This window comes from Macaca thibetana, chromosome 3, assembly GCF_024542745.1.
Source record: "Macaca thibetana thibetana isolate TM-01 chromosome 3, ASM2454274v1, whole genome shotgun sequence".
Classification (NCBI taxonomy): domain Eukaryota; kingdom Metazoa; phylum Chordata; class Mammalia; order Primates; family Cercopithecidae; genus Macaca; species Macaca thibetana.
The window spans coordinates 63,446,911-63,471,130 of record NC_065580.1 but is presented as its reverse complement, the minus strand read 5'-3'; the positions used below and the strand labels follow the sequence as shown (position 1 = coordinate 63,471,130).

Below are 24,220 nucleotides of genomic sequence, written 5' to 3'. Positions count from 1 at the left end.
TGCAGTAGCTTTCATAAAGGTAATAGTAGAATATTCATTTTGGAATACCTCCCTGTCTGTTTCTATTTGTATTAGTTTTACTTCTTAATATTGTAGGCTTTGAACTGGTATGTCCCAACTACTCACAACCAATAACAGATTTGGTGATGATTTTTAAGAAGTAACAGAATTTTCACAAGCTTTTTTTTCTGGTTGGAGAGTGTTGCTTTTGGGATAAAATGCAGTTTTAAATTCAAAGCTGATTTATATTTTTAATAGAGTATAGCATAAACCTAAGACGTTTGCTTTTCTTTCATTACCTGAACACTAAAAATCTGACCACGGCATAAAGAAATTTGATTCATTATATATAGCGTCATATAAAATGGTAATACACTTATAATGTACTTTAGAATTGTGATATGCCAGCTTTAAAAATCACTTTGGAGGCCAGGCGCGGTGGCTCAAGCCTGTAATCGCAGCACTTTGGGAGGCCGAGACGGGAGGATCACGAGGTCAGGAGATCGAGATTCTTATGGCGTGTCTCTACTAAAAAACCCAGGTGGCGGGCGGAGCTTGCAGTGAGGCTTGCAGTGAGGTGATCCGGCCACTGCACTCCAGCCTGGGCGCCAGAGCGAGACTCCGTCTCAAAAAAAGTAACTTTGGGTATTTCTATTTTGATTTTTCAATTCAACTGATTTCATAGCCCCCTCAGATGATAATAATAAATGCCTGTTATCTATTGTCTAAAAATATTGGTTATTCATTTGTTTTTCTGAAATGATAAATATTTATCTTAGTCTTCTGAAAATATCATAAAATAAGCAGATTTTTATTGTTGTTTCACCAAAAGAAAACCATTCTTTTTAAAGTGAGCACAAAACAGATCTGGTGCGGTGGCTCATATCTGTAATCCCAGCACTTCAGGAGGCCAAGGCTGGTGGATCACCTGAGGTCAGGAGTTCAAGACCTGCCTGGCCAACATGGTGAAACCTGTCTCTACTAAAAATACAAAAATTAGCTGGGTGTGGTAATGGGCGCCTGTAAACCCAGCTACTTGGGAGGCTGAGGCAAAAGACTGGCTTGAACCTGGGAGACAGAGGTTGCAGTGAGCCGAGATCATGCCATTGCACTCCAGCGTGGGTAATAAGAGCAAAACTCTGTCAAAAAAAAAAAAAAAAAAAAATCTAAGTCAACTAAGAAATATTAGATATATTGATTTTAGGAAATTGTATCAGTTAAAATTGTAGGTATTTATAATAATTTATCATTTTGTGATATTCATGTATGTATATATCTATAGACAGAGAGCATTATGAGCATAGAATACCTAAGATTATATATTTAACTTATTTAACATTTTTCTGTGACTATATATTCTGAATGTGGTTAAACTATTCCATTATTTCTAAAACTGAAAATAATCAAATTATAAAATAAAAAATTTACCATTTTATATCTAAGAAAAACTCTATAGCCATTTGTACACTCAGAATATATCACAGTATCTTTTACCAAATATACTTAAAATGAACTATTTTAAAGTAATGAATTACAAGGTAAATCATTTGTCCAAAATTGTGATATTCTTGTTATAGTGCTTGCCTTTGAGTTTAAAATCATTCTACTAATAATAAAAGGTATATTTATTTATTTTATTTTAATTTTTTTTTTTGAGACAGAGTCTGGCTCTGTCGCCCAGGCTGGAGTGCAGTGGCCGGATCTCAGCTCACTGGATCTCAGCTCACTGTAAGCTCCGCCTCCCGGGTTTACGCCATTCTCCTGCCTCAGCCTCCCGAGTAGCTGGGATTACAGGCGCCGGCCACCTCGCCCGGCTAGTTTTTTGTATTTTTTAGTAGAGACGGGGTTTCACCATGTTAGCCAGGATGATCTCGATCTCCTGACCTCGGGATCATCCCATCTCGGCCTCCCAAAGTGCTGGGATTACAGGCTTGAGCCACCGCGCCCGGCCCAATAAAAGGTATATTTCTAATTTTTAAAACATCTTATTACAAACAGATTATTTAATTTTAATTATGTCACATTGTTTATACAAATGAACCCAATTTACTTAAGAATTTATATCAGCTGAATGTGGTGGCTCACACCTGTAATCCCAGCAGGTTGGGAGGCCAAGGCCTGCAGATTGCCGGAGCCTAGGAGTTTGAGACCAGTCTGTGCAACATAGTGAAATCCTGTCGCTACAAAAAAAACCAAAAAAACAAAAAAAAATATACAAATAAGCTGGGCATGGTAGCACACGCCTGTAGTCACAGTTAACCTAAAGGCTGAGGCAGGACAATCATTGCCCTGGAGGTCAAGGCTGCAGTGAGCTGTGATCATACCACTACATTCCAGCCTGGGCAATAGAGTGAGACCCTGTCTCAAAATACATACATACATACATACATACATACATACATACATACATATTAGATCTGTTTATACATATATTTGGGGTGTTTTAATATTCCTTTTAACCTAAGCATATGTAATGTTCAAATAGCTTTCTTCTAAGCACCTATTTTTTGTGATGAACACTACAGGAGATTTATGATATGTTATTAATAATTCTTGATGACCTTACAAGGTTAGCAGTAAAGGTAAATTAGTAATCTTTTGGGTAAATACTAGGCAAATCCCTCTCAGAGGCAAAAACACATGTTCAGGTTTGGAAGAACTGTGGAAAGATTCTTGGCTTTGATAAAAGGTACGATCTCTTTAAAGCATAAATGCTTATTACCTAACATGTGTAAATGGGCCTGCCATGAATGGAAGTGTAGAGGCATAAGGATGAAAAAGTAAAAAATAGATTATAAAGCATTTTGAAAATGAGAATAAGAAATTTAGATAGTTAACTGAGAAATTTGTGAGCAAAGAATAAAAAGATAATTCCAACAACCAACAGTTAAACAAATCCAACCAAAATGTTAGTAATTATTCTTTATGGAAATGAATACTTAAAAGACTATTAAACATACATTTACTTTTGTTCCACTGGCTTATACTTATCCTCATTAAATTGCTCTCCAAAAGAACATTTCTACATCAAAATTTATTTTACTCATGTCAGACTTCTAAACTTTTAATTGTTGTTGTTGTTATTATTATTATTATTATTATTAACCCTGGAACTCTAGAAAGTTAATAGACCCTTTTAGGTCTAAGAATTTTTAGCATGAATATTATACAGATTATTGTTTATAAATATTTTACTTAGATAATAGAATCACAGAGAATCATAAAATGACGTCCATGCTGTCTCAACAATTAAGCAACAAGAGCTAGGAAACTATGAGAAAATAACTTGTCTTTTAAAATATATATATTTATATGTTGTAACTTTGTTTTTAAACGTATATATGTTTTAACAATCAGTGATTTCAGCATAATTTAGCTGGAAAGTTGAATATGAAAGTCAATAAATCTTAACTGTTATATATTATTACTGTTATGCCCTAGAGAAAAGTTATGTTTTACCCTCTTACATTATAAACCTTAAATAAAAATAGATCCCCTTGCCTTTCCATATCCAATGTGAAGACTCAACTGCTAGGATTGCCCAGCAATCATTATAGAAATCCAGCAGTCAGAGTAATGTTAATTATAAGAACAATACATTTACTGATCTTGAATTTTTTATATGACTACTTTGTAAAAGCCTGTGGAACAAATCAACTATAATTTTAATTTACATATGCAGGCAAATGTGAAAAGGAAAGCACATAAAATAGAAAGAATACTCAAATTTAGAACTTAATGTTAAAAATGAACGCCTATCCAGTTAGCCAAGATCCAGCCACTGTACTCTAGCCTGGGTGACAAGAGTGAGATTGCATTTCAAAAAAAAAAAAAAAAAAAAAAAAAAAGAATGCGTATCCCTATCCAATAATTTTTAGGGCATACTGTTTTGACATGGACCTGAAATGCATTTATCAAGTCATCATACATTACTTCAGTATGTGCCAAATCCTTGTTTGTAAATGTGTTTTGTTTTGCTTTGCAATTCTCCAGATTGAATATCATATTTTTTGCCCAAGTTTATGATCATTTATATCGAATTCTCTAGCTGGGCACAGTGGCTCACCCCTGTAATCCCAGAACTTTGGGAGGCCGAGGCAGGTGGATCATGAGGTCAGGAGATCGAGACCATCCTGGCTAACACGGTGAAACCCCGTCTCTACTAAAAAATACAAAAAATTAGCCGGGCGTGGCGGCGGGTGCCTGTAGTCCCAGCTACCCAGGAAGCTGAGGCAGAAGAATGGTGTGAACCCGGGTAGCAGAGCTTGCAGTGAGCTGAGATGGCGTCACTCACTGCACTCCAGCCTGGACGACAGAACAAGAAAAAGATTTATCTAGAGGTTCCCAAATGAATGATAATCAGTCATTTTAGACTAAAAGCTTTCCAGCAGACACGAATGATTAAGTGCCACCATTTCTGTTTTTTTATATATGATTTTTTTCCCACTGAAATTAACTATTAATAATATTACTAGAAAGGAAAAATGAATAAAAAACAAATTGTTCTGCCCCTATACAGATAAGAGTCATTGGAATTGCTCAGGGGATTTTATATTAAAATCAAATGAGAGGAGTATTTGGATTAATATTGTTGGGGGGATGAATCCACTGTCCTCCAAGCCACCACTAACATCATGGTTCATCTACTACTGTCACTGTATTCACACAATATGAGACTTTCTGGAAGGATGAAGACTAAATATGAGGGATAAAAACACAAATAATTGTTTCTCAACTAGTCTTTTAGCCCACATTAGAGAGGGTAATCGTTTTTAGAGCTATCTATTTGCTTCTTCAATCTACCTTTATTTCTCTAGCATATACCATGTTACTTATAAATATTTTCCCTTTCCAAAAAAAAACAAAAACAGTAAAGAGGAGAAAAAAGAGAAGTTTCCATTCTAAGTATTTTTTTTAATCCTTTCAGTTACTTATTCTAAAATGTCATGCTGAGATTTGTTTCAGAGAAATGTATCCAAAGCACCCAAATGTTAAAATTACAAAATCACTATTTCATGATAAAGGCCAATTTAGAAAAATCTGAGCCATATTCTATGCCAGTTTCTACTTCTCTTCACTAAATTCTCACATCCTCTCAAGAAGATCTCCCTTTCCCAATCTGTGTGCCAGTTCTTGCCACACTGCACGGCTTAGATCTATTGTCTGCGTCAGTTTCTCTCTTGCTCAACTTTTTTATACAGCAAAGGCTATTGGGTAGATGGAGAATCAGTGACTTATGTTCACACCAATTAACTGACGCCATTGGAAGATCTAAAGTGAAAGGTTCCTGAAAGAGTCTTTACGAAACTTTCTTTACTTCAGTTGCCCCAATGTCATCTAAAAGACTATATGGTGTTGGATCTCTGAGACAACTTAGTTGACATAAAACAATGTTTATTCTCTGTCCTTAGATTGTGTGGCCAGTATCTTACACCAGAAGAGATGAATGCAAGTGGGCTGGAAAAGACATCCTGGTAAGCATTAACCTACTAAATTATTATACAGGTTGAGTATGCTTCATTGAAAATGCTTGGGAACAAAGTATTTCTGATTTTTTTTTTTCTTTTTTGGTGGGGAAGGGGTTAGAATCTTTTCATATATATAATAAGATATCTTTCAGATAGAACCCAAGACTAGAAGCAAGATGTATTTATTTTTCCTATACATGGTATACCTAAAGGTAATTTTATTTTCCCCTCAGGGATGCTGAAAAAACTCTGCTGTGTGTCTGCATTTTGACTGTGACTAATCACATGAGGTTAGGTGTGGAATTTTCCACTTGTGGGTCATGTGGGTGCTCAAAAAATTTCAGATTTTGGAGGATTGCAGATTTCAGGATTTTGAATTAGGGATGCTCTACCTGTAGTAATGACATAAGTAATTTATTACTCTGTCATCTATTTTTGTTTAGTGTTCTATGAAGCACCACATTTTACTTTTAAACTTTATCACTCGAGAAATAAAATGATAGCATTCAATTTTGGAACACTGACAGATTTATGTATAGAATATATGTAAAAATAATATTCCTTAAAGCAAAAATCTGGTCTTTTTGGCTGTTTATATATGCAAAAATTAATTAACAAAATGTGATTTTGTAGCATACATATTTATATTCAATAAGTCAAGTTCTTTCCACAGGTTGATTTTTATGTTAATTCCCCTTGAATTCTTCTTGAAATGCTATGAAATGTTTCCATTTCTGAGTCATAATTAAATTACCTATTTTTTCTTCTTTCCATTTTTTTCCTTTAATCTCTTTTCTTTCCTTTTCCTTTTCTCCATCTTTTTTCTTTTCTTTCATCCTTTCTTTCTTCCTCTCTCCTTTCCTTCCATGTACTCATCCTTTAAATAAATATGGGTTGGAAAAGGACCATGTAATAGGAATTGTCCTAGGCACTCTGGAGTGAAAGATGAATAGTAAGAAATCCCTATAATGTTTTTACCATTGTTAAAAGACACAGGCCATTTTTTGTAAAGTAAACTGTCAGGAAAATTAAGTGGGTGACTGGTTTGAGGAATAGCCCAGTATTTGCACAGATCATGAAAAGTAATTATAATCATTTAAATAAATTAATTAAAATGAATTACAGAATTTTTAAAATATATAATTTTATATAATTTTATGTTTAATTGATATTTGGGGATGTCTAAAATAGAAAGCAATATGTTTAAAAGTTTTATCTGTGTTTAAAAGTATTAGGATTTAGAATAAATTTATTCTGTGTGTTGCCTAAAGACATAAATCAAACTGTACATATGTGTATAGATACATAGATATTTTCAAGGGACAACTTGATTGATTTGTTACAGCTGCCTACAATGATGTATATGTTTAGAAGGATTTAGAGTTGGAATCTGAGTTCCTGGGAAAAGACTGACTCAATCTAGCAGCAATGTTGCCTATAGGTGAAGGAAGTTAGGTAGAAGATCACAAAGCAAAGGTATCCCCCATCTTTAATACCTATACATTAGCAAACACGGGAAATTCATCCTTGAAAATTGCATATTATATATATAGTTATTATGTTAAAATATTCATGACCCGTATTAAAGACGGTGAGGCAGACTTTATTCAGGGGTACTGCTACAATGAAGTTTTGTAATGGGGGTAAGAGATTGAGTTTAATACAGGATATCCTGAATACAAAGATAAGTGGAAATTTATAGCTAAGAAGCAAAGTGGGAGTCAGTGGGTGGAAAATTGCCCAGAGGAAACATCGGAGTAATGGGAATCGTGGGTAAATCGATTAGATAGGATTATTACTGAAGGCAGGCCAGGGTGATAAGATATTGACAGTGAGGTAGGGCAGTGGGGTAGGAATTTGATCACACGTATCAACGATGGGAGAATTTCTGTAAACTGACTAAACAGGATTCTTGTGAAAACTGGACCAAGCAGAGATGAACATGGAAATCAGACAGTCAGGGCCTTCTTGTGAAGAGAGTTCAGGGGAGTCTGACTAGAGTTAGGTAGGGAGAGAACCTGTCAACTGAAAGTCACTTCACACTTTTATAGTACAGCAAATGTTTTTCTGGTTATGTAACAGTGGATCAAAAAAAAGTGTGTTCTTCTATCAAATTTTATACTATCCCTAGCTGATGCATAATTTGAAACTTTTGGAAAGGAGTAAATAGAAAACACAATGAAATAAGAACCCAGAGAGGTTGAGAATTTTGTGCTGATACTCCTACTGACTCATGAATATAGTGAGCAAGTATGCTAACTTTCTTTGGCCTTTAGCTTCTCATCTATTAAGTGAGACAACATATATATCACTGTGAGAAACAACTCTAATAGTTTTTGTGGAAATTATTTGAAAAGTAGAAAAATCTTCAATAATATAAGGCTAAAAGTATAACTGAACAAACGAAAATCTATTAACATCAAAAAGCTACATTTACCATGAACAAATTACGTTAAAATATTCAGTGAGATAATACCTGAGGATGATAGAAATGGCTAATTTACCTATATACAGCTGTTACCTTTGAAAATGCAAACTTCTCCCTTTCTGTTAAAATCGAATCTTTCCTCTACTAATTACTATGATAACTAGCATTTAGTAAATGTAGTTTCAACAATAGCTTTATGAGGCAGATATAGTTATCCCATTTTCTTGATCTTGATCAGAAAATAGAATGATTTCCTATGCTTGATCAGGAAATATAATGATTCAGATTCTTCATTAAAAATCTTTACATTCAAAAATTTATGCATGTTTTGGGTACTATTCTAGACATTGAGATCAAAATTTCAGTGTCCCTGATGATGTTTTGATAGCAATTGGAATATTTGGATTTGAACTTGTCCATTAACACACAGATGATAAGTAATAGATTTCAACAAATATATTACCTTTTCTGGCTCATCAACTGTGTAAGTATAATGATAATCAACTCATCCAGGCATGGTAGCCCGTGCCTGTATTCCTCACACTTTGGGAGGATGAGGAGGATGGATCACTTGAGGTCAGAAGTTCGAGACCACCCTGGCCAACACGGTGAAGCACCATCTTTACTAAAAATACAAAAATTAGCCAGGCGTGGTGGCACGTGCCCATGGTCTCAGTTACTGGGGAGGTTGAGGCAGGAGAATCGCTTGAACCCGGGAGGTGCAGGTTTCAGTGAGCCATGATCATGCCACTGAACTCCAGCCTGGGCGACAGAGCGAGACTCTTTCAAAGAAAAAGTAAAATAAAATAACTAACTCACAGAATTCCTGTAAGGCTCAAAGGAACCCATACAAAATATTATGTAACTGAGATATTAATAATTAACAATATAAATATAATGTTAGTCATTATTGCTATTATTAGTATATGTAATAGAGTAGTATGGACAATTTCTAAGTGAAAACATTGTTAATGAAATTAATTCAATACTCCTTAACGGTCGTGACCACTGCAGTGTTTCGTTGTTCTGAATCTGATTTGGTCTGAAAGTTGAAGGTAATAACCATGCTTATCTAGTTATCTTACAAATTATCTGCATATTATAATACAAACTGAAGCTTTATTTGATTTCACGAATGAATCAACCCAATCAAGCATATTTGATTTCATAATCGGATCAACTCATTCAATGGCTGAGATAGCAGATGTAGTTTGTGATTGTGATTTCTAAAATTATTCACCTCAAGGCATTTCCCACATCTTTTATGGAACTTTCTCCTCTCTCTCCCTCTCTATCTCTGCCTCTCTCTCCCTATTATTAACACAAACAACTAAGGGATTCTTGTGGTTAGCCCAAATGCAGTTAGTTCAGCAGCCGCAATAAACTCATGATCCACAATGCCCTGTGGAGGATAACTTAATCACTTAATCATGATTTTAGAGACTCACCTGCATCAGCCACTGGAGTAGCTGGGATTACAGGTGACCATCACACCCGGCTAATTTGTGTATTTTTAGTAGAGACAGGGTTTCACCGTGTTGGCCAGGCTGGTCAAGAATACTTTCAAAGAAGAAAAGCAACTTCACTGCATTTTTCCACGCTTACTAAATTTTTTTTCGAATTTTATGGAAATTAATTAAAAGGATCTAAGACATGGAGTTTGCTGAATCTGATAGAGTGACACCAGATCATTTCACAGCACCTTGTATATAAGGATCCTGAAAAAATATAAATCATTATGATAGAGGTGCATAGAGAGACACACATTTTTAAAAGTGCGACGGTGTGATAATATTGCCTTACTAATGTTTTCAAAAATCAATTAATTAATTGTAACATTATAAAATATTTGTGTTTTGGTATTTCTGCATTAAATCGAGATTTTGATTTTTCTCCATTAAGATTTATATAGTGAAAGGAAAACAGAAGTTTTTATATATTTTATTTCAAGGAGAAATATATTTTTCTTCCAGCTCTACTCAACATTAAAATATATTTCATGCTATTTTGCTGATAACCCTTATAGATCCTTTAATATTGCTTTTCATACTTTTTTTATGCAAGGTATATTTTATTCACTTAGAATTTTATTAAAATTTATTTTCATTTTCAGTTAACCTCATTTAAGTAATGCCTCAGTTTACATATTTTGTGCACTTCAAGATGATTCATGGCATTCATTGGTTATTTTTGGACTTTAATTTACAGATGCAATTTTTGCATTTCTTTCTTAATATATGATTTTAGAAATAGCTATTGGATGGCTCCTGGGATTTGTACCATCCCTTCCTTAATAAACATAAGAAAATAAATAACATTATTATTTTTAACAATGATTTAAATAAACAGTAAGAAATAAATATTAAGAAGAAAGAGACTTTTTCTTTCATTTGACACCTGATTTCCAAAGTGACACAAGGAGAGTTTGATGGAAATTCTGCACTGTATCTTGAGTAAATAATAGTCAGCTGTGACTTATGGACAATAATTCCTTTCAAAGGGCTCCTGTAATACTGAAAACCACAAGAATAGGTGTGAGTGGCTGTGGCAGCCATCAGGGCTCCAAGACAGGATTGTAACCAAAATAGGAACTGACCTGAACATTTATAGTAAAGTAAACAAACAACCTCCTTACTTGTTATCCCTGATTTCCGGAGCCTGTGCTTACCATTTCCTACTAATTTCCTTGAAAAGTCTACTGGAAATGAAGTGCCTTTAAACAAGTCACACTGGGTAAAGGACTGTCTTTGCAGCATTAGATTCAGATAGAAGGCTACAATAGGAAAAGCGGGGTCAAGACACTGGTTAATCTTATGCACTTTTAGAGTGGGCCATTCTTAGGCCTAGTTAAGGAAAAGTTCATTCCTATGGCTATGACAACACAGTAAACCAGAAGCCAGGACATGCCACTGGATTGAACCTACATAGTTTCTGTGTCACTGAGTATGGTATCATACAGAAAAGCGAAACCTCTCCGCATTCCCTCATGCAGCTGGGATAATATAACTCATCATTACTCTCTGCCCAGTTTTGCACCAAACACATATATTAAACCAACAGCTGTAATTCAAGCAACTATTACACCAAGAATGGACTTTGTTGTTAAAGAGCAAGCCTGTAGCTTGAGGCACATAGTTATACTTTCTGCTCTCTCTCTCTCATATATATATATATATATATCAGGTTATCAGATAAATATATATATATAGTTATCAGATAAAAATATATATTAATAAGAAATAAGTTGTATATTTTAAATACATATATTTTATCTGATATATATATATTTTATCTGATAACCCTTATTCTTTTTATATTGCTTTTCTATGTATTTATATATTTTTTCTATATAGAGTGTGTGTGTGCCTGTGCACGCATGTGCATGCATGTGCTGGTGATGACATTTATGATATTCATCTAAATTTCATTTTCTCTTGTAGAACAGAATGTACAGGATATAAAACAAATCATCATATTAATATGCCTTTTTTGGTATTGTAGATTCTAAACCTTCAAATTGCTATGGAATTTTTAGCATTAGAGTAGTGAAATGCTCATGAATTTTTCCATTGCTGTTACTTGAGAGCTGTTATTTGAAAAACATATATATATAATACAGCACATAATAGTATTGAACAAAGACCCTGGATAAGGAAATAAATACAGTCAAGATACCTGTATTCTGGCTGCTGTTATTCACCTTTGCTCCCATTTTTGGTATTTTTCTAGTGCTTAAAATTCACTTGTTATACACAGTAACATTTCTATTGATAGCTTAACTTCGTTGACCCTGTTTTGCAAATGAAAACTGAATACATTCTAAGCTGGTAAAAGAATCTGTTTTGAATCAATAGCTCTCTGAATCTTCTTTGTTTATCCTACTAAACCATCTCTCTTTGCACTAAATTTCAATAAAACCAAATGGCAACCGTATGACTGTTAGAAATATTTTGAATATCATTGGAAATCAAAATTTCAACCATCTGAGAGGAACAAAAAAGCAGACTCTCATAACATTCTGATTCTTGGATACATTTCAAAGTGTTGTATCATGCACCTGAACTTTGAGACTTTTTAAAATTCTTGAGGGATTTATTTTTATATATTTGTCCTTAGTTGTTACTCCTCTTAATGATATGATATATTATAATGTCTATCATGTTTACTGTGGCTCAAATTGCAGGACCTCAATAGCACTAATTTTTGCCAAGTGAATGCAATTGAGAATGTAAAGCTGCACATGCATCTTAAGTTACAGTGCATTCCAAAATGCCTATGTCAACCCTTAAATTTCATTACTTTTTCAAAGGTTAAATTTGACTTTAACTTTTCATTTTTTTAAATTTTATTTTGGGCACATCGAGACATAATAAAACTGCATTAAGTGGATAATTAGAATTACCTTCTAATTTAGGAGTCTATCAAATAATAAAATTACATTAAATTTCAAAATCCTCATGTATAATTGTTGGAATAGTTTTTCATGGTTCTTCACATTTCTCACATCTTATAAGCAGAGGTCCTGACTACCTTTTTGCACACTTTTAAAAAAAACTGTTTATGACTTTTTAATGATCGCCATTCTAACTGGTGTGAGACGGTATCTCATTGTGGTTTTGATTTGCATTTCTCTGATGACCAGTGATGATGAGCATTTTTTCATGTGTCTGTTGGCTGCATAAATGTCTTCTTCTGAGAAATGTCTGCTAATATCCTTCTCCCACTTTTTGATGGGGTTGTTTGATTTTTTCTTGTAAATTTGTTTAAGTTCTTTGTAGATTCTGGATATTAGCCCTTTGTCAGATATGTAGATGAGGAGAAATAGGAACACTTTTACACTGTTGGTGGGACTGTAAACTAGTTCAACCATTGTGGAAGATAGTGTGGCGATTCCTCAAGGATCTAGAACTAGAAATGTCGTTTGACCCAGCCATCCCATTACTGGATGTATACCCAAAGAATTATAAATGATGCTTCTATAAAGACACATGCACATGTGGGGATATACCCAAAGGATTATACGTCATGCTGCTGTAAAGACACATGCACACGTATGTTTATTGCAGCACTATTCTCAATAGCAAAGACTTGGAACCAACCCAAATGTCCATCAATGATAGACTGGATTAAGAAAATGTGGCACATATATACCATGGAATATTATGCAGCCATATAAAGGATGAGTTCATGTCCTTTGTGGGAACATGGATTAAGCTGGAAACCATCATTCTGAGCAAACTATCTCAAGGACAGAAAACCAAACACTGCATGTTCTTACTCATAGGTGAGAATTGAACAATGAGAACACTTAGACACAGGGTGGGGAACATCATACACCGGGCCCTGTCGTGGGGTGAGGGTAGTGAGGAGGGATAGCGTTAGGAGATATACCTAATGTAAATGACGAGTTAATGGGTGTAGCACACCAACATGGCACATGTATACATATGCAACAAACCTGTACGTTGTACACATGTACCCTAGAACTTAAAGTATAATAAAAAATTGTTTTGTTAAGTTTTTTTTTTTTTAAACTGTTTATACAGTTACGATAGTGTCTTCCTCTGAAGTAGAAGGTTGGTTTGCAAATGGTCTTGGGAAACAGAGAGAATACCTCCCTCTGAAGCAAAGGGCAGACATGTGCACTGTCCAGTGCAATCAACATAATATCTCCCTCAATATCTAAAGGTCAGCATGCTATACCTATTATATAATATTTCGGTTTTCTCATCCAGAGTTCCTCTCCAATAATGCAACTCACCACGTGTATGGGTATTACCTGATCCTCTTCCGAATACCCAGTGGAAATAGCACAAGAAATTCTAATACTCTGGCTAGTACTATTTCTGTGAGTAATAAAGTCCTTTATCTCTGACCCCTTAGTCACAAATCTTTTGTTAGTATTCATGAAAGCATGGTAGGCTAACTCATTATCTTACAAATAGGGTAAAACCCCAGACCCTTTATAATTTTTGAAAATATCGATTGTAATTTTATGTAGACACTCTGGATAATCTTACAAATGAAAGAATATGGTCAGTTTATCCATTTTAAAATATGATTTTCATCAAGAATTTTGATGGCACTTCAGTTGTACAGATAACTGATTTTTGATGAACTCCAGTAAATACCTTATCACATGTCACAGAAATGAGCATAGCTTTTCATATGTATGTACCTTTCATATGTATGTATATATCTGTGTGTGGGTAAATATCTGATATGTTGAACCAAATAATTACAGTTTAACTCTAGCCTTCAGAAGTAGTATAATAATATCCAGCACTTATGGAGAGCTTGCTTTATACCTGGTATTGATCTAAATGCATTTCGTATATTAACTCGTTTGGGTGACTTGTATTTGGTTACAAGTCCATATTTCTTTTCAAGTAATTAAACAAGCAAATTTTGCATGTAAGGTAAAAGATACATGGCAAATAAAACTTTGTCATGAAGTTTATTTCAGAACTTACGTAGTATTCATATTTTGAATTAATACATTTTACGAATACAGCCAAATAAGTTGGTATTAATTATGTTTGACTTGCCATGCACCAAGTCTCATACAGATAAACTGAAATTTTTGGAAACATTTTAGGGTCAGGATTAAAATTTAAATGCATTTTATTTATTTATTTATTTATTTATTTATTTTTGCAAAGTAAGGCTAGCATTGGAAATAGAGACATTTTATAAAAATCTTTTAGAAGATTTGGAGATTTTGATTTATTTTCCTTTTTACTGGAAATTTCAATTGCATCCTTAAGTGGCTGAAATGAAGATGAAATATTTGGCATTGGTTAACAAATTATTATTTAGATTTGACTGGACACCATATTTCATCCGTACATCAGTGTACATACTTTTAGAGTAAGTATTTTACAATCTGGAAGGTCCATTATCATGATTTGACCAGTTCCTTCAGGAGAAAAGATTTTGGCCAGTATCTTCTTTCCTCATATTTAGCAAGTTGATCCAAGTCCCACTGACACGTAGTTTCTAATACTTGTGTTTAGTATTCTTCTATATGTGTCTGATAATCTTCATAAGTAGATTTCTACTCATTTCCGATAGCACACTGTCCATCATATCTTGTAATAAACAGGGACTCTAATAATATTTTACTTAGATATGTTATGTCTCAAGACAAATATGCTATCACCAATTTTTGACTGTTTTCCTTTTGCTTGACCTAGTAAAAAAAACAGTAAAAATCATTTGTGCAATAACAGTAAAACTCATTTGTGCAATAACAATAAAAACCATCAGCTTCTTATATACACAGGACCTCATGAAACTTTCCCGAAGCTCTGCCATTTAATTTTAATATACATCTACTTACTTTTAGCCTTTTTAGTTGGTAGCAAGGAAAAGAGACTGCAAAAATTATGGTAGCTCTGAAAACTTGACACACTATTTCTAGAGATGAAGAATCTTGGCTTTTGGCTTTAAGAGCAGAAAATTCCTGAAGCTTCTCACTGTTCCATTCAAATTAGGTGCAAAATATACTGTACTATCCATGCTATCCATGGTGTTAAATGTAACTGTTATGTATGCATACATGTGTGCATGTGTTTATTCCACATGTATTCAATGCTAAAAGATAGGTTTTTTAGTATTGTGCTTGAAATGATACCAACATTAATACAACTTTTTGATTATAGATTTTAATATGCATTTAAAAAGCAGAAATCTGCCGGGCGCGGTGGCTCAAGCCTGTAATCCCAGCACTTTGGGAGGCCGAGACGGGCGGATCACGAGGTCAGGAGATCGAGACCATCCTGGCTAACACGGTGAAACCCCGTCTCTACTAAAAAATACAAAAAAAAAACTAGCCGGGCGAGGTGGCGGGCGCCTGTAGTCCCAGCTACTCGGGAGGCTGAGGCAGGAGAATGGTCTAAACCCGGGAGGCGGAGCTTGCAGTGAGCTGAGATCCGACCACTGCACCCCAGCCTGGGCGACAGAGCAAGACTCTGTCTCAAAAAAAAAAAAAAAAAAGAAAAAAAAGAAATCTTTCATATTTAGAAGTAAATAAAATTATTAACTAATGACCTTTAGTCATTAGTTCATACAGTGAGCATGTGTGTGTTTTTAAACAGGTCAAATTTATGTTCCCTTTATATTACATATCATAATGAGCTAGTCTATGGCAGTAAGATATATCTTTTCATCATGGTTTTATCAGAGACCACCTGTGTGATTGATATGGAAAGAGTTTTATTATGGGAATTAGACCTTATACAATCATGAGAGCTGGTGAAGAATTCTATGGAAGGCTACTGCCTGAGACAGGTAGTGGGTGTGAAGTTGTTGTAGGTAACTATAGTTGTTGATGTTTATAGAAGAAAAGCCAGATATGAAGTAGGAAGAGTAAGGATGAACTGAGACCCACAGCACAAACTAGGACCAGAGTCTGTCTTTTACTACCTCTAACTTTCTTTGGGTTGATTTGGGTGACTTAAAGAAGAAACGGATGTCTTTTGTCATGGAGCTATACAAATATCAGGACTCAGTCTGGTAGAAACTAACAAATGAGATTTGGTGGAAGCCAGAGGACCTGGAGGCCCTGGTGTGGCCAGCAGATCAGAACAACCTAGGGAGTGTAATGGTTGCAGCTTAATTTATACCTCCCAAACCTCATGCGGATTTCATTGATAGCCAGCCTAAACCAACCTGCAGGAAAGGGAATTTGAGGAAATATTTTTCTAGCTTATTTCAGTTGGCACAGTACAATTCTGCCACAGCTATTGACTAACGCATGCTGTATTTGCTGTTGTATTGAGACAATGAATCATGGCATTTTTACTGCTTTGATAACAACAGTGATTATAATTTATAAGTCTTCACTGCCAGAGGACTAGGATTTCATATAAATTCTATTGAACAAAATGCAATTGCCCTTGGTAGCTGAAATGGGCATAAAGTAATACTCAAAACCAATTTTTAAAAATCTATCTCTGTTTAGCACCAAGTATGGGCTTAAACTCTGTTAACTGCATCCTTACAAAGAATGAACTATTCATAATGGAGCTCCTCATAATTTGTGAAATGGCATAATATGTAGAAGAGTGTGAGAGTTAAGCAGTCAGAGAAATATCCAAACAATAGTGAAGTTTAATTATTTTAAGAATTGGGGCCGAGCACGGTGGCTCACGCCTGTAATCCCAGCACTTTGGGAGGCCGAGGCGGGTGGATCACCTGAGGTCAGGAGTTCAAGACCAGCCTGACCAACATGGAGAAACCCTGTCTCTACTAAAAATATAAAATTAGTCAGGGTGGTGGCACATGTGTGTATTCCCAGCTACTCAGGAGGCTGAGGCAGGAGAATCGCTTGAACTCGGTAGATGGAGGTTGCGGTGAGCCAAGATCGCACCATTGCACTCCAGCCTGGGCAACAAGAGCGAAACTCCATCTCAAAAAACAAAACAAAACAAAAAAATTGGATAACCAGTTACCTATCAATTAATAAGTGCTAGTCATCATGCTAAGTAATTTACATGAATATATCATTAATCTCATTTTCAGTTGAGGGCACTCAGGCTCAGAGATTCTAAGTAACTTTGTTACAGTCACACAGCAAATGGAAAATGCCTGAGTAATTTTAACCCATGTCTAACTGACTTTAAAGCAGTGGTTCCCCAATCTTTTTGGCACCAGGAACTGGTTTCGTGGAAGACAATTTTTCCATGGGCAAAAAAGGGGATGGTTTTGGGATGAAACTGTTCCACCACAGATCGTCAGATATTAATTAGATTCTCACAAGGAGACCTCAACCTAGATCCCTTGTATGCACAGTTCATAAAAGTGTTCAACCTCCTATGAGAATCTAATGCGGCAGTGAATCAGACAGAAGGCGGAGCTCAGGCAGTAGTGCTGACTGGCCTACTGCTCACCTCCTGCTGTGCAGCCTGTTCTTAACAGGCCATTGACTGGTACCAGTCTACCTGGGGTTTGGGAACCCCTGCTCTAAGGTGTAAGACTGATACAAGTAATTACCCCCATTTCTGTTTCACCGTTATGAAATTGTTCGTTTTGCCCTACATGTTTTTTCTTAAAGTTTTTGAGAATACCTTTTCAAATGCAAATATCCTTGAATAAGTAACATCTTCATTACATATCAATAAATATAAATTTAACAATTCCTAATTTCTGAAATTTAAATGCATGCATAAATTATTTCTACAAGTTGATATATACATATGGTTTACATACAAATATCCACATATATGTGCATATTTGGGAAGATTATGATATATGGATGATATTTGAAGAAATAATAAAATTATGCCAGAAAAAAATGAAATTTGTAAAACGTCCTCTTTAATATCTAATTCTGTACAAAGCAGAAGATCCAAAGTTGGCTTATGGGTGACAAAATTATGATACCACGTATGTTCTGACGGTCAAAATATTTTAAGTAATGGTAAATTTAAGTATCTTTTGACTAAGCAGCAGATTGCCTCCAATTATCCACTTTCTTTTTAATGTTTGTATTACTCCATTAGGGCTAGCATAATAAAGTGGCACAGACTGGTTGGCTAAAACAACAGAAATTTATGTTCCAGTTCTGGAGGCTAGAAGTCCAAATTCAAGGTGTAAGCAGGGTTGAGTTCCTCTGAGCCTCCTCTCCTTGGCTTGCAGATGACTGTCCTCTTGCTGCCTATTCACATGGCCCTTCCTCTGTGCACTCATGCCCCCGATGTCTCCTTATGTGTCCAAGTTTCTTCTTCTTATAAAGACACCAGCCAGGTTGGATTAGGGTCTACGCTAAGGGCCTCATTTTGACTTAGTCACCTCCTTAATGACCCTATCCCCAAATAGAGTCATATTCCCAGATGGTAGAGATTAGAATTTCAAGGTATAAATTTTGAGAAAATGGAGTTCAGACTATAAGACAATCTCACAACTCTGGTTTGATAGTTCATTTACCCTGTGGGCACTTGACTTCTTTTCAAACCTTTTTATATTGTAAAAGTTCTTTCTTTCTGAATGTTCTACTTTTTAATCTCCTTTTAAATCAACTAAATTTTTGGTCATGAAAAAAGGAAGAAAAGGACAAGAGTATACATGTGAAATATGCCATAGGCACTTGCATTTGAATAAATGATACATCAGTGTGTATGTAACAAACACTAAACTTGATTAGAGTCTCCAATTATTATAAGATGCATTCAGATAATATTTTATATTATAACTATAAAACAGACTTTAGGGCCGGGCGCGGTGGCTCAAGCCTGTAATCCCAGCACTTTGGGAGGCCGAGACGGGTAGATCACGAGGTCAGGAGATCGAGACCATCCTGGCTAACGCAGTGAAACCCCGTCTCTACTAAAAATACAAAAAACTAGCCGGGCGAGGTGGCGGGCGCCTGTAGTCCCAGCTACTCGGGAGGCTGAGGCAGGAGAATGGTGTAAACCCGGGAGGCGGAGCTTGCAGTGAGCTGAGATCCGGCCACTGCACTCCAGCCTGGGCGACAGAGCCAGACTCTGTCTCAAAAAAAAACAAAAACAAACAAACAAACAAACAAACAAAAACCAGACTTTAGTACTTTGGACTTTAAGGACTCTAACAAAAATTAATGTTTGATATTAGGCAAGACAAGGGGTAGAAAGGAGGTAGATGTGAATAAAATCAAGCATTCTTCTAAAATATGGGCTCAGTTTTTCTGTCTTTCCCTAAGGCTACCTCTCACGTGCAATTAAAGATGCAGTTCATCTCTCTTTTATGTGTAATGATTTCTGTTATGGTAAAGGCATGTATGTTAGAATTAAATATGCCAAATAATTTTGTCCACAATAAATTCCTTTAGATTGTAACTCTCCTTACTTGATGTAAACAAATGACTTGGTTGCATTAAGGCATGAACACTAAATATTCAGCCCCTTGCATAAAATTGGAAACCACTGAATATCATTTTTGAAATAAGGATGAGGATTGTGAGTACTTCATCATTTTCCTGGTTTGGTAGGAAACATATTTATGTAGATTTCCCAGAATATTTGCAATTGTCTGCATTTATTGCAATATAAGATGAAGAAAGGTTATGCTAGGTACATATAATGGACCACAGTCAAATCATGCAAATGAATGGCACACATCATGATGAATCCGAGTGACAGTATAATATAAAAGAAAACATAAGCCTAAACATTGATATCATAAGCTTCTATGGTCCACACAGAACTTCAAAGTGAATTTTTTGAACTCCTTTAAATAAAAGAAAATCACAGCGGTCAGCTTTTGCTAATAGCATAGTCTATAGTGCCTATGTGGATAATCATTTTGAACATGTTTGAAGGTTTCAAGTAATTTGAAAGAAAAATGTTTATAGAATCTTGAACAATATTTGTAGAACTTCAAAACAAATAGTCAATCTAGAGGGAAAAGAGCAGTCAAATTGGGCACTTAACTGCAATGAACATTTAAGTAAAATAATTTGTGAGCCTTATACAGAGAGTCTTCATTTAGTTTAATCATATAATTCAAGCCACTTTAAAAGTTGTTTTTCAGTTATCATAGGTTTAATGGTGATATAGTTCAATTAATATGAATATGCTTACATACCAAAATTACTGGCTATGTAACATTGCTAACTTTGTTGTGTTAGTTGAATCAGTATTATTTTAAATCTCTAAAACATATAAAAGCATTGATATGGAAAGTTCAATTCATTTTATTATGGCATATTCTAAATACTGATGGTAAAAATGCCTCCCAAAATGGACAGAACTGCCTATTCATCACTTTAAAAGGTGAATGTTAAAAAATTCCAAGTCACAAATTCAACATTAGAAGGCTAATATCATAATTATAACATGGTTTATATTTTAGTTTTATTAGATAAGCCTCTTTGGAGAAGAGATTTCTAACATCCTTTAGTGAATAGTAAAGTATTAGAAAGACACAATTATGGATGATCGGATTACAGCTATAATAGCACAAGGTTAAAAGAAAAAAAAAAAGACTAAACATTATTGCCAGATAAGTGCGGAAAAGCTTAAATAGAGGAAGGGATGAAGTGAGTGACAGGAACAATCTCACGGATTACTGCTTTGGCACGAAGATTCCAGTATTCAGCTAGCTTGCCAAATAAATTGACCAGAGAAAAAGAAAGTCAACAGATTAACTTCAGGAATTAAGCTTATTAATGGGTTTTCAGGCATAAATGTATCCACCCATCATGATAGGAAAAGATTTCCTTTGCTTTCCCAGCTGCTAGATTATGCACCAAAATATTTCTACATAAACTATTGATGGAATAGAAGCATTTTTTTTTTCTTTTTACATGAATTCTCATTGACCTGAGTCAATGTTATATGCTACTCATTCATTTTGGACTGATTCGTAGTTGAGCCAGAACAACTTGTTTGATTTAATCATGAACTGAATATATTTGAATAGAGATTGTTCACGTTCACAAGTCTTCTCTCCTTTTCTCTTCGCTTACTTAGAGTAAAATTTAACTGCTCCATCCAGAATTTAAGAACATGCAAGGAGGTAATTGGAATTGGAGGTAAATCATATTCTTTTGTAGAAAGTATAATTATCGGAAGTTAGTTAAAAACACCTCAGTTCTGTTTTAATTTTCATGCATGGAGCAGTTGTTTTGACAGATGGATGGACTTTATTTTTGTAACCGTCCAGGAAAAGTCTGTGTAACACAGTCTAATCAGTGCTTCATATCTGCAATGTTTGTTTTTGAATCACTGTGCTTTTGGCTCCTGTATCTTTTTCTAGGGGTAGACATTTTCTTCTAAATTTATTACTCCAGGTAATATCTTTATACATAATTCCTCATTCCTTTGATCTGGAAAGACCAGAGACCCTTAAAAACATAAGTGTAAGTGGTTTGTCACTAAGGGTGATGAATCGTTACTCCTCAGGTGTGGCCTTGGATTTTACTGGTTTATAACTGGCCTTACTTTTATTTCTAGCTAACAATCTATAACACTGTTGCTCTGGAGAACATTTCAGTAAAATAAGAGGTCAGTATGGTTGCCTGACTCTTGGGAAGTCAACTTGTTGCTAAACTTGTCTGTGTTCATCAACTTAAATTCCAAAAAGGATCAAGGTTTGAAAAATGAATTCATTTTGAACTGATTCCACTCTCTTTATTACATTGTAAATCCTCCAGTGCTGAGCAAAGCAGTGCAGTAGTTTAAGGCCAAAAAGTACATTACATTCTGAGTTTTAAGAATCGTCATGGTTCAAGAAAAGGTCAGAAACACTCTTCTTCTGTCTCCCTAGAGCAGAAATGTGTGAAGTGTGTTTCCTTTTTCTGCCACGCTTCCTTCTTTTTTAGAGGAATGTCCAAGCTGCTTCCAAATAAAATGAATATCCTGTTTTGGAACACTCGAAAACCTTGGCAGCAACAAGCTAGAGAATGAAGGCAAATGAATGACAGGATTGATACTCTTTTATGTAGGTTTTCTATTAAGAACAAATCCTTACTAACAATGTCTCTGTCAAGCTTTTGCTTCTTCTCTGTCCAGTTCTTTTAATACACTTTCCTCCTCCATTGTTCTTGATGGGTCTTCTCTCAGCTATTTTTAACCAAATTTGAAAGTATTTCCTTCCATTCCTTTGTTTTATTTCAAGCATCTTTATATCCTCTAAGCCCAAGAAATTTCTCTCCATTATATTTGCATCAACCTCCACTTTCAAAATAATATTGAGCTTGCCCCCAGGGCATGGTAACAATACAACCGGCTGCCAACTGGGAGAGCTCAGTGGGGAAATGAAGGGGATCATTCCAGGCCTTAGGCCAATAGGGTGGGTCTAGTTGCTTAGTAAAAAGATAGAATCCCGTTATCAGCACTCTCGGTAGAACCCTTTGCCAGGTTTCACAGCTATGGTCCTGTGATTGATTTTGTTCCAACAGCTCTGTAGGGGAATTGTTGTCATGTTATAGTGGTTCCTCTTTAGTAGTTAATAGAGAACAAATTAAAATTATGATATTCAGTGGAGCCCAATTTCATAGTTAGCAAGAACCCTGAGAGTTTTTCAGTCATTAATTACAATCTGCTAGTTTCCTTCGAAGGACAGATGTACTCACTATAAATTGCTAATCAGTTATTCAATCTATAAGAGATAAAGAGCCCACAAATTCTGTGATATTATGATTCATAACAGTTGCAGAGGTGACATGAGCCTTTGTTTTGTTCACAAGTATTCTTACTGGTAAAATATGTTCTTCCTTATTTATTATGGAGAAGTAAGTTCCACTGTCGTATTTCTAAGGAGGCAGTTAGGTGATACTGATAAGACTAAAAAATTGGGGTTTGTGGAAAAAATTGCATGCATATCTATAAAGGCATGGCATGCAAACTGAAATCCTGTTTTTTTCTAGAATGAAAAAGACATCCATCTGGGTCTGCCACTATTATTTATTAGAATATCTGTTTGCTTACCAATATGTACACAGCCAATTTCTTAGTTTCAGCATATGGTGCTGGAACTGGTTATTTCTAATCTGGAATACTATAATATTGAGCCCACAATCAGAGATGATTATCTTTATATAAAAGCAGAGTATGTGGCCACCTACGTGTTTCAAAGTAAACATTTTCCTGAAAATGGCTTCTTTGCAAATGACTGAAATTTTTTTAAGAACACAAATAAATCCTTTGGGTAAGGCTCATGAATGCCTGGTTTGTAAATGAGTTTATCAGATGTTTCCCTTTCCACAACCTCTTTGCTCTGCCCAAGCCTTCATGCCCTATTCTCTTGGGGAAGGAGGAGAGACTCTTACAGAATGGAGAGCTTGTTGCTAAGAGTAGTGGAAGTTAAGTTATATCTGTTTCATAGTTTTGCCTAAGAGGTACCCTATTTAAAGTGAAACACGGATGAGAGCCACATACCTTTTAAGCTAGGAAATTTTTCCTCATAACAACTTGCAAGATCAATTTATTTCAGAGAGTAATTTTATGCATTGTAGTGCCTTACCAGACAAAAGAAAGACTGAGGATCTGTGTAGCAAAACAGTGGAAGAAATTATGTTTATTTTAGTTACCCCCAAAGTACTCAGCATATGTTAGGAAAGCATGAGGGAGGAGTCATAACTAGAAACTTTCGCATTTTACTTTAAATGGGCCACATTCATTTTTAGGGCAATGTATTTTAGGGTCATCATCAGGTTTCATCCTAGAAAAATAAGTGATAATAGACAGCAATTATTTGAATTTAAATATCAATTAATCTGCTTAAGTTTGGTTACCTGATCCTTATTTTACGGGGGCAATGGAATTAAGATAAAAATAATCAGCCTCAAATATAGAATACAGATGTCATGTGGAAATGTACTCAAATAATTTTACCACCTCAG

General features: G+C 35.1%; 1 protein-coding gene across 1 annotated transcript in view; it reads left to right on the top strand.

Annotated features, from left to right (window-relative positions):
• SEMA3A (semaphorin 3A) overlaps positions 1-24,220 on the top strand; it is a 535,871-nt gene that overhangs the window by 370,814 nt on the left and 140,837 nt on the right. The window contains exon 6 of the mRNA XM_050785247.1: positions 5,412-5,474. Within this exon, the coding sequence (XP_050641204.1) occupies positions 5,412-5,474 (63 nt within the window). The remainder of the gene's footprint in view (positions 1-5,411; positions 5,475-24,220) is intronic.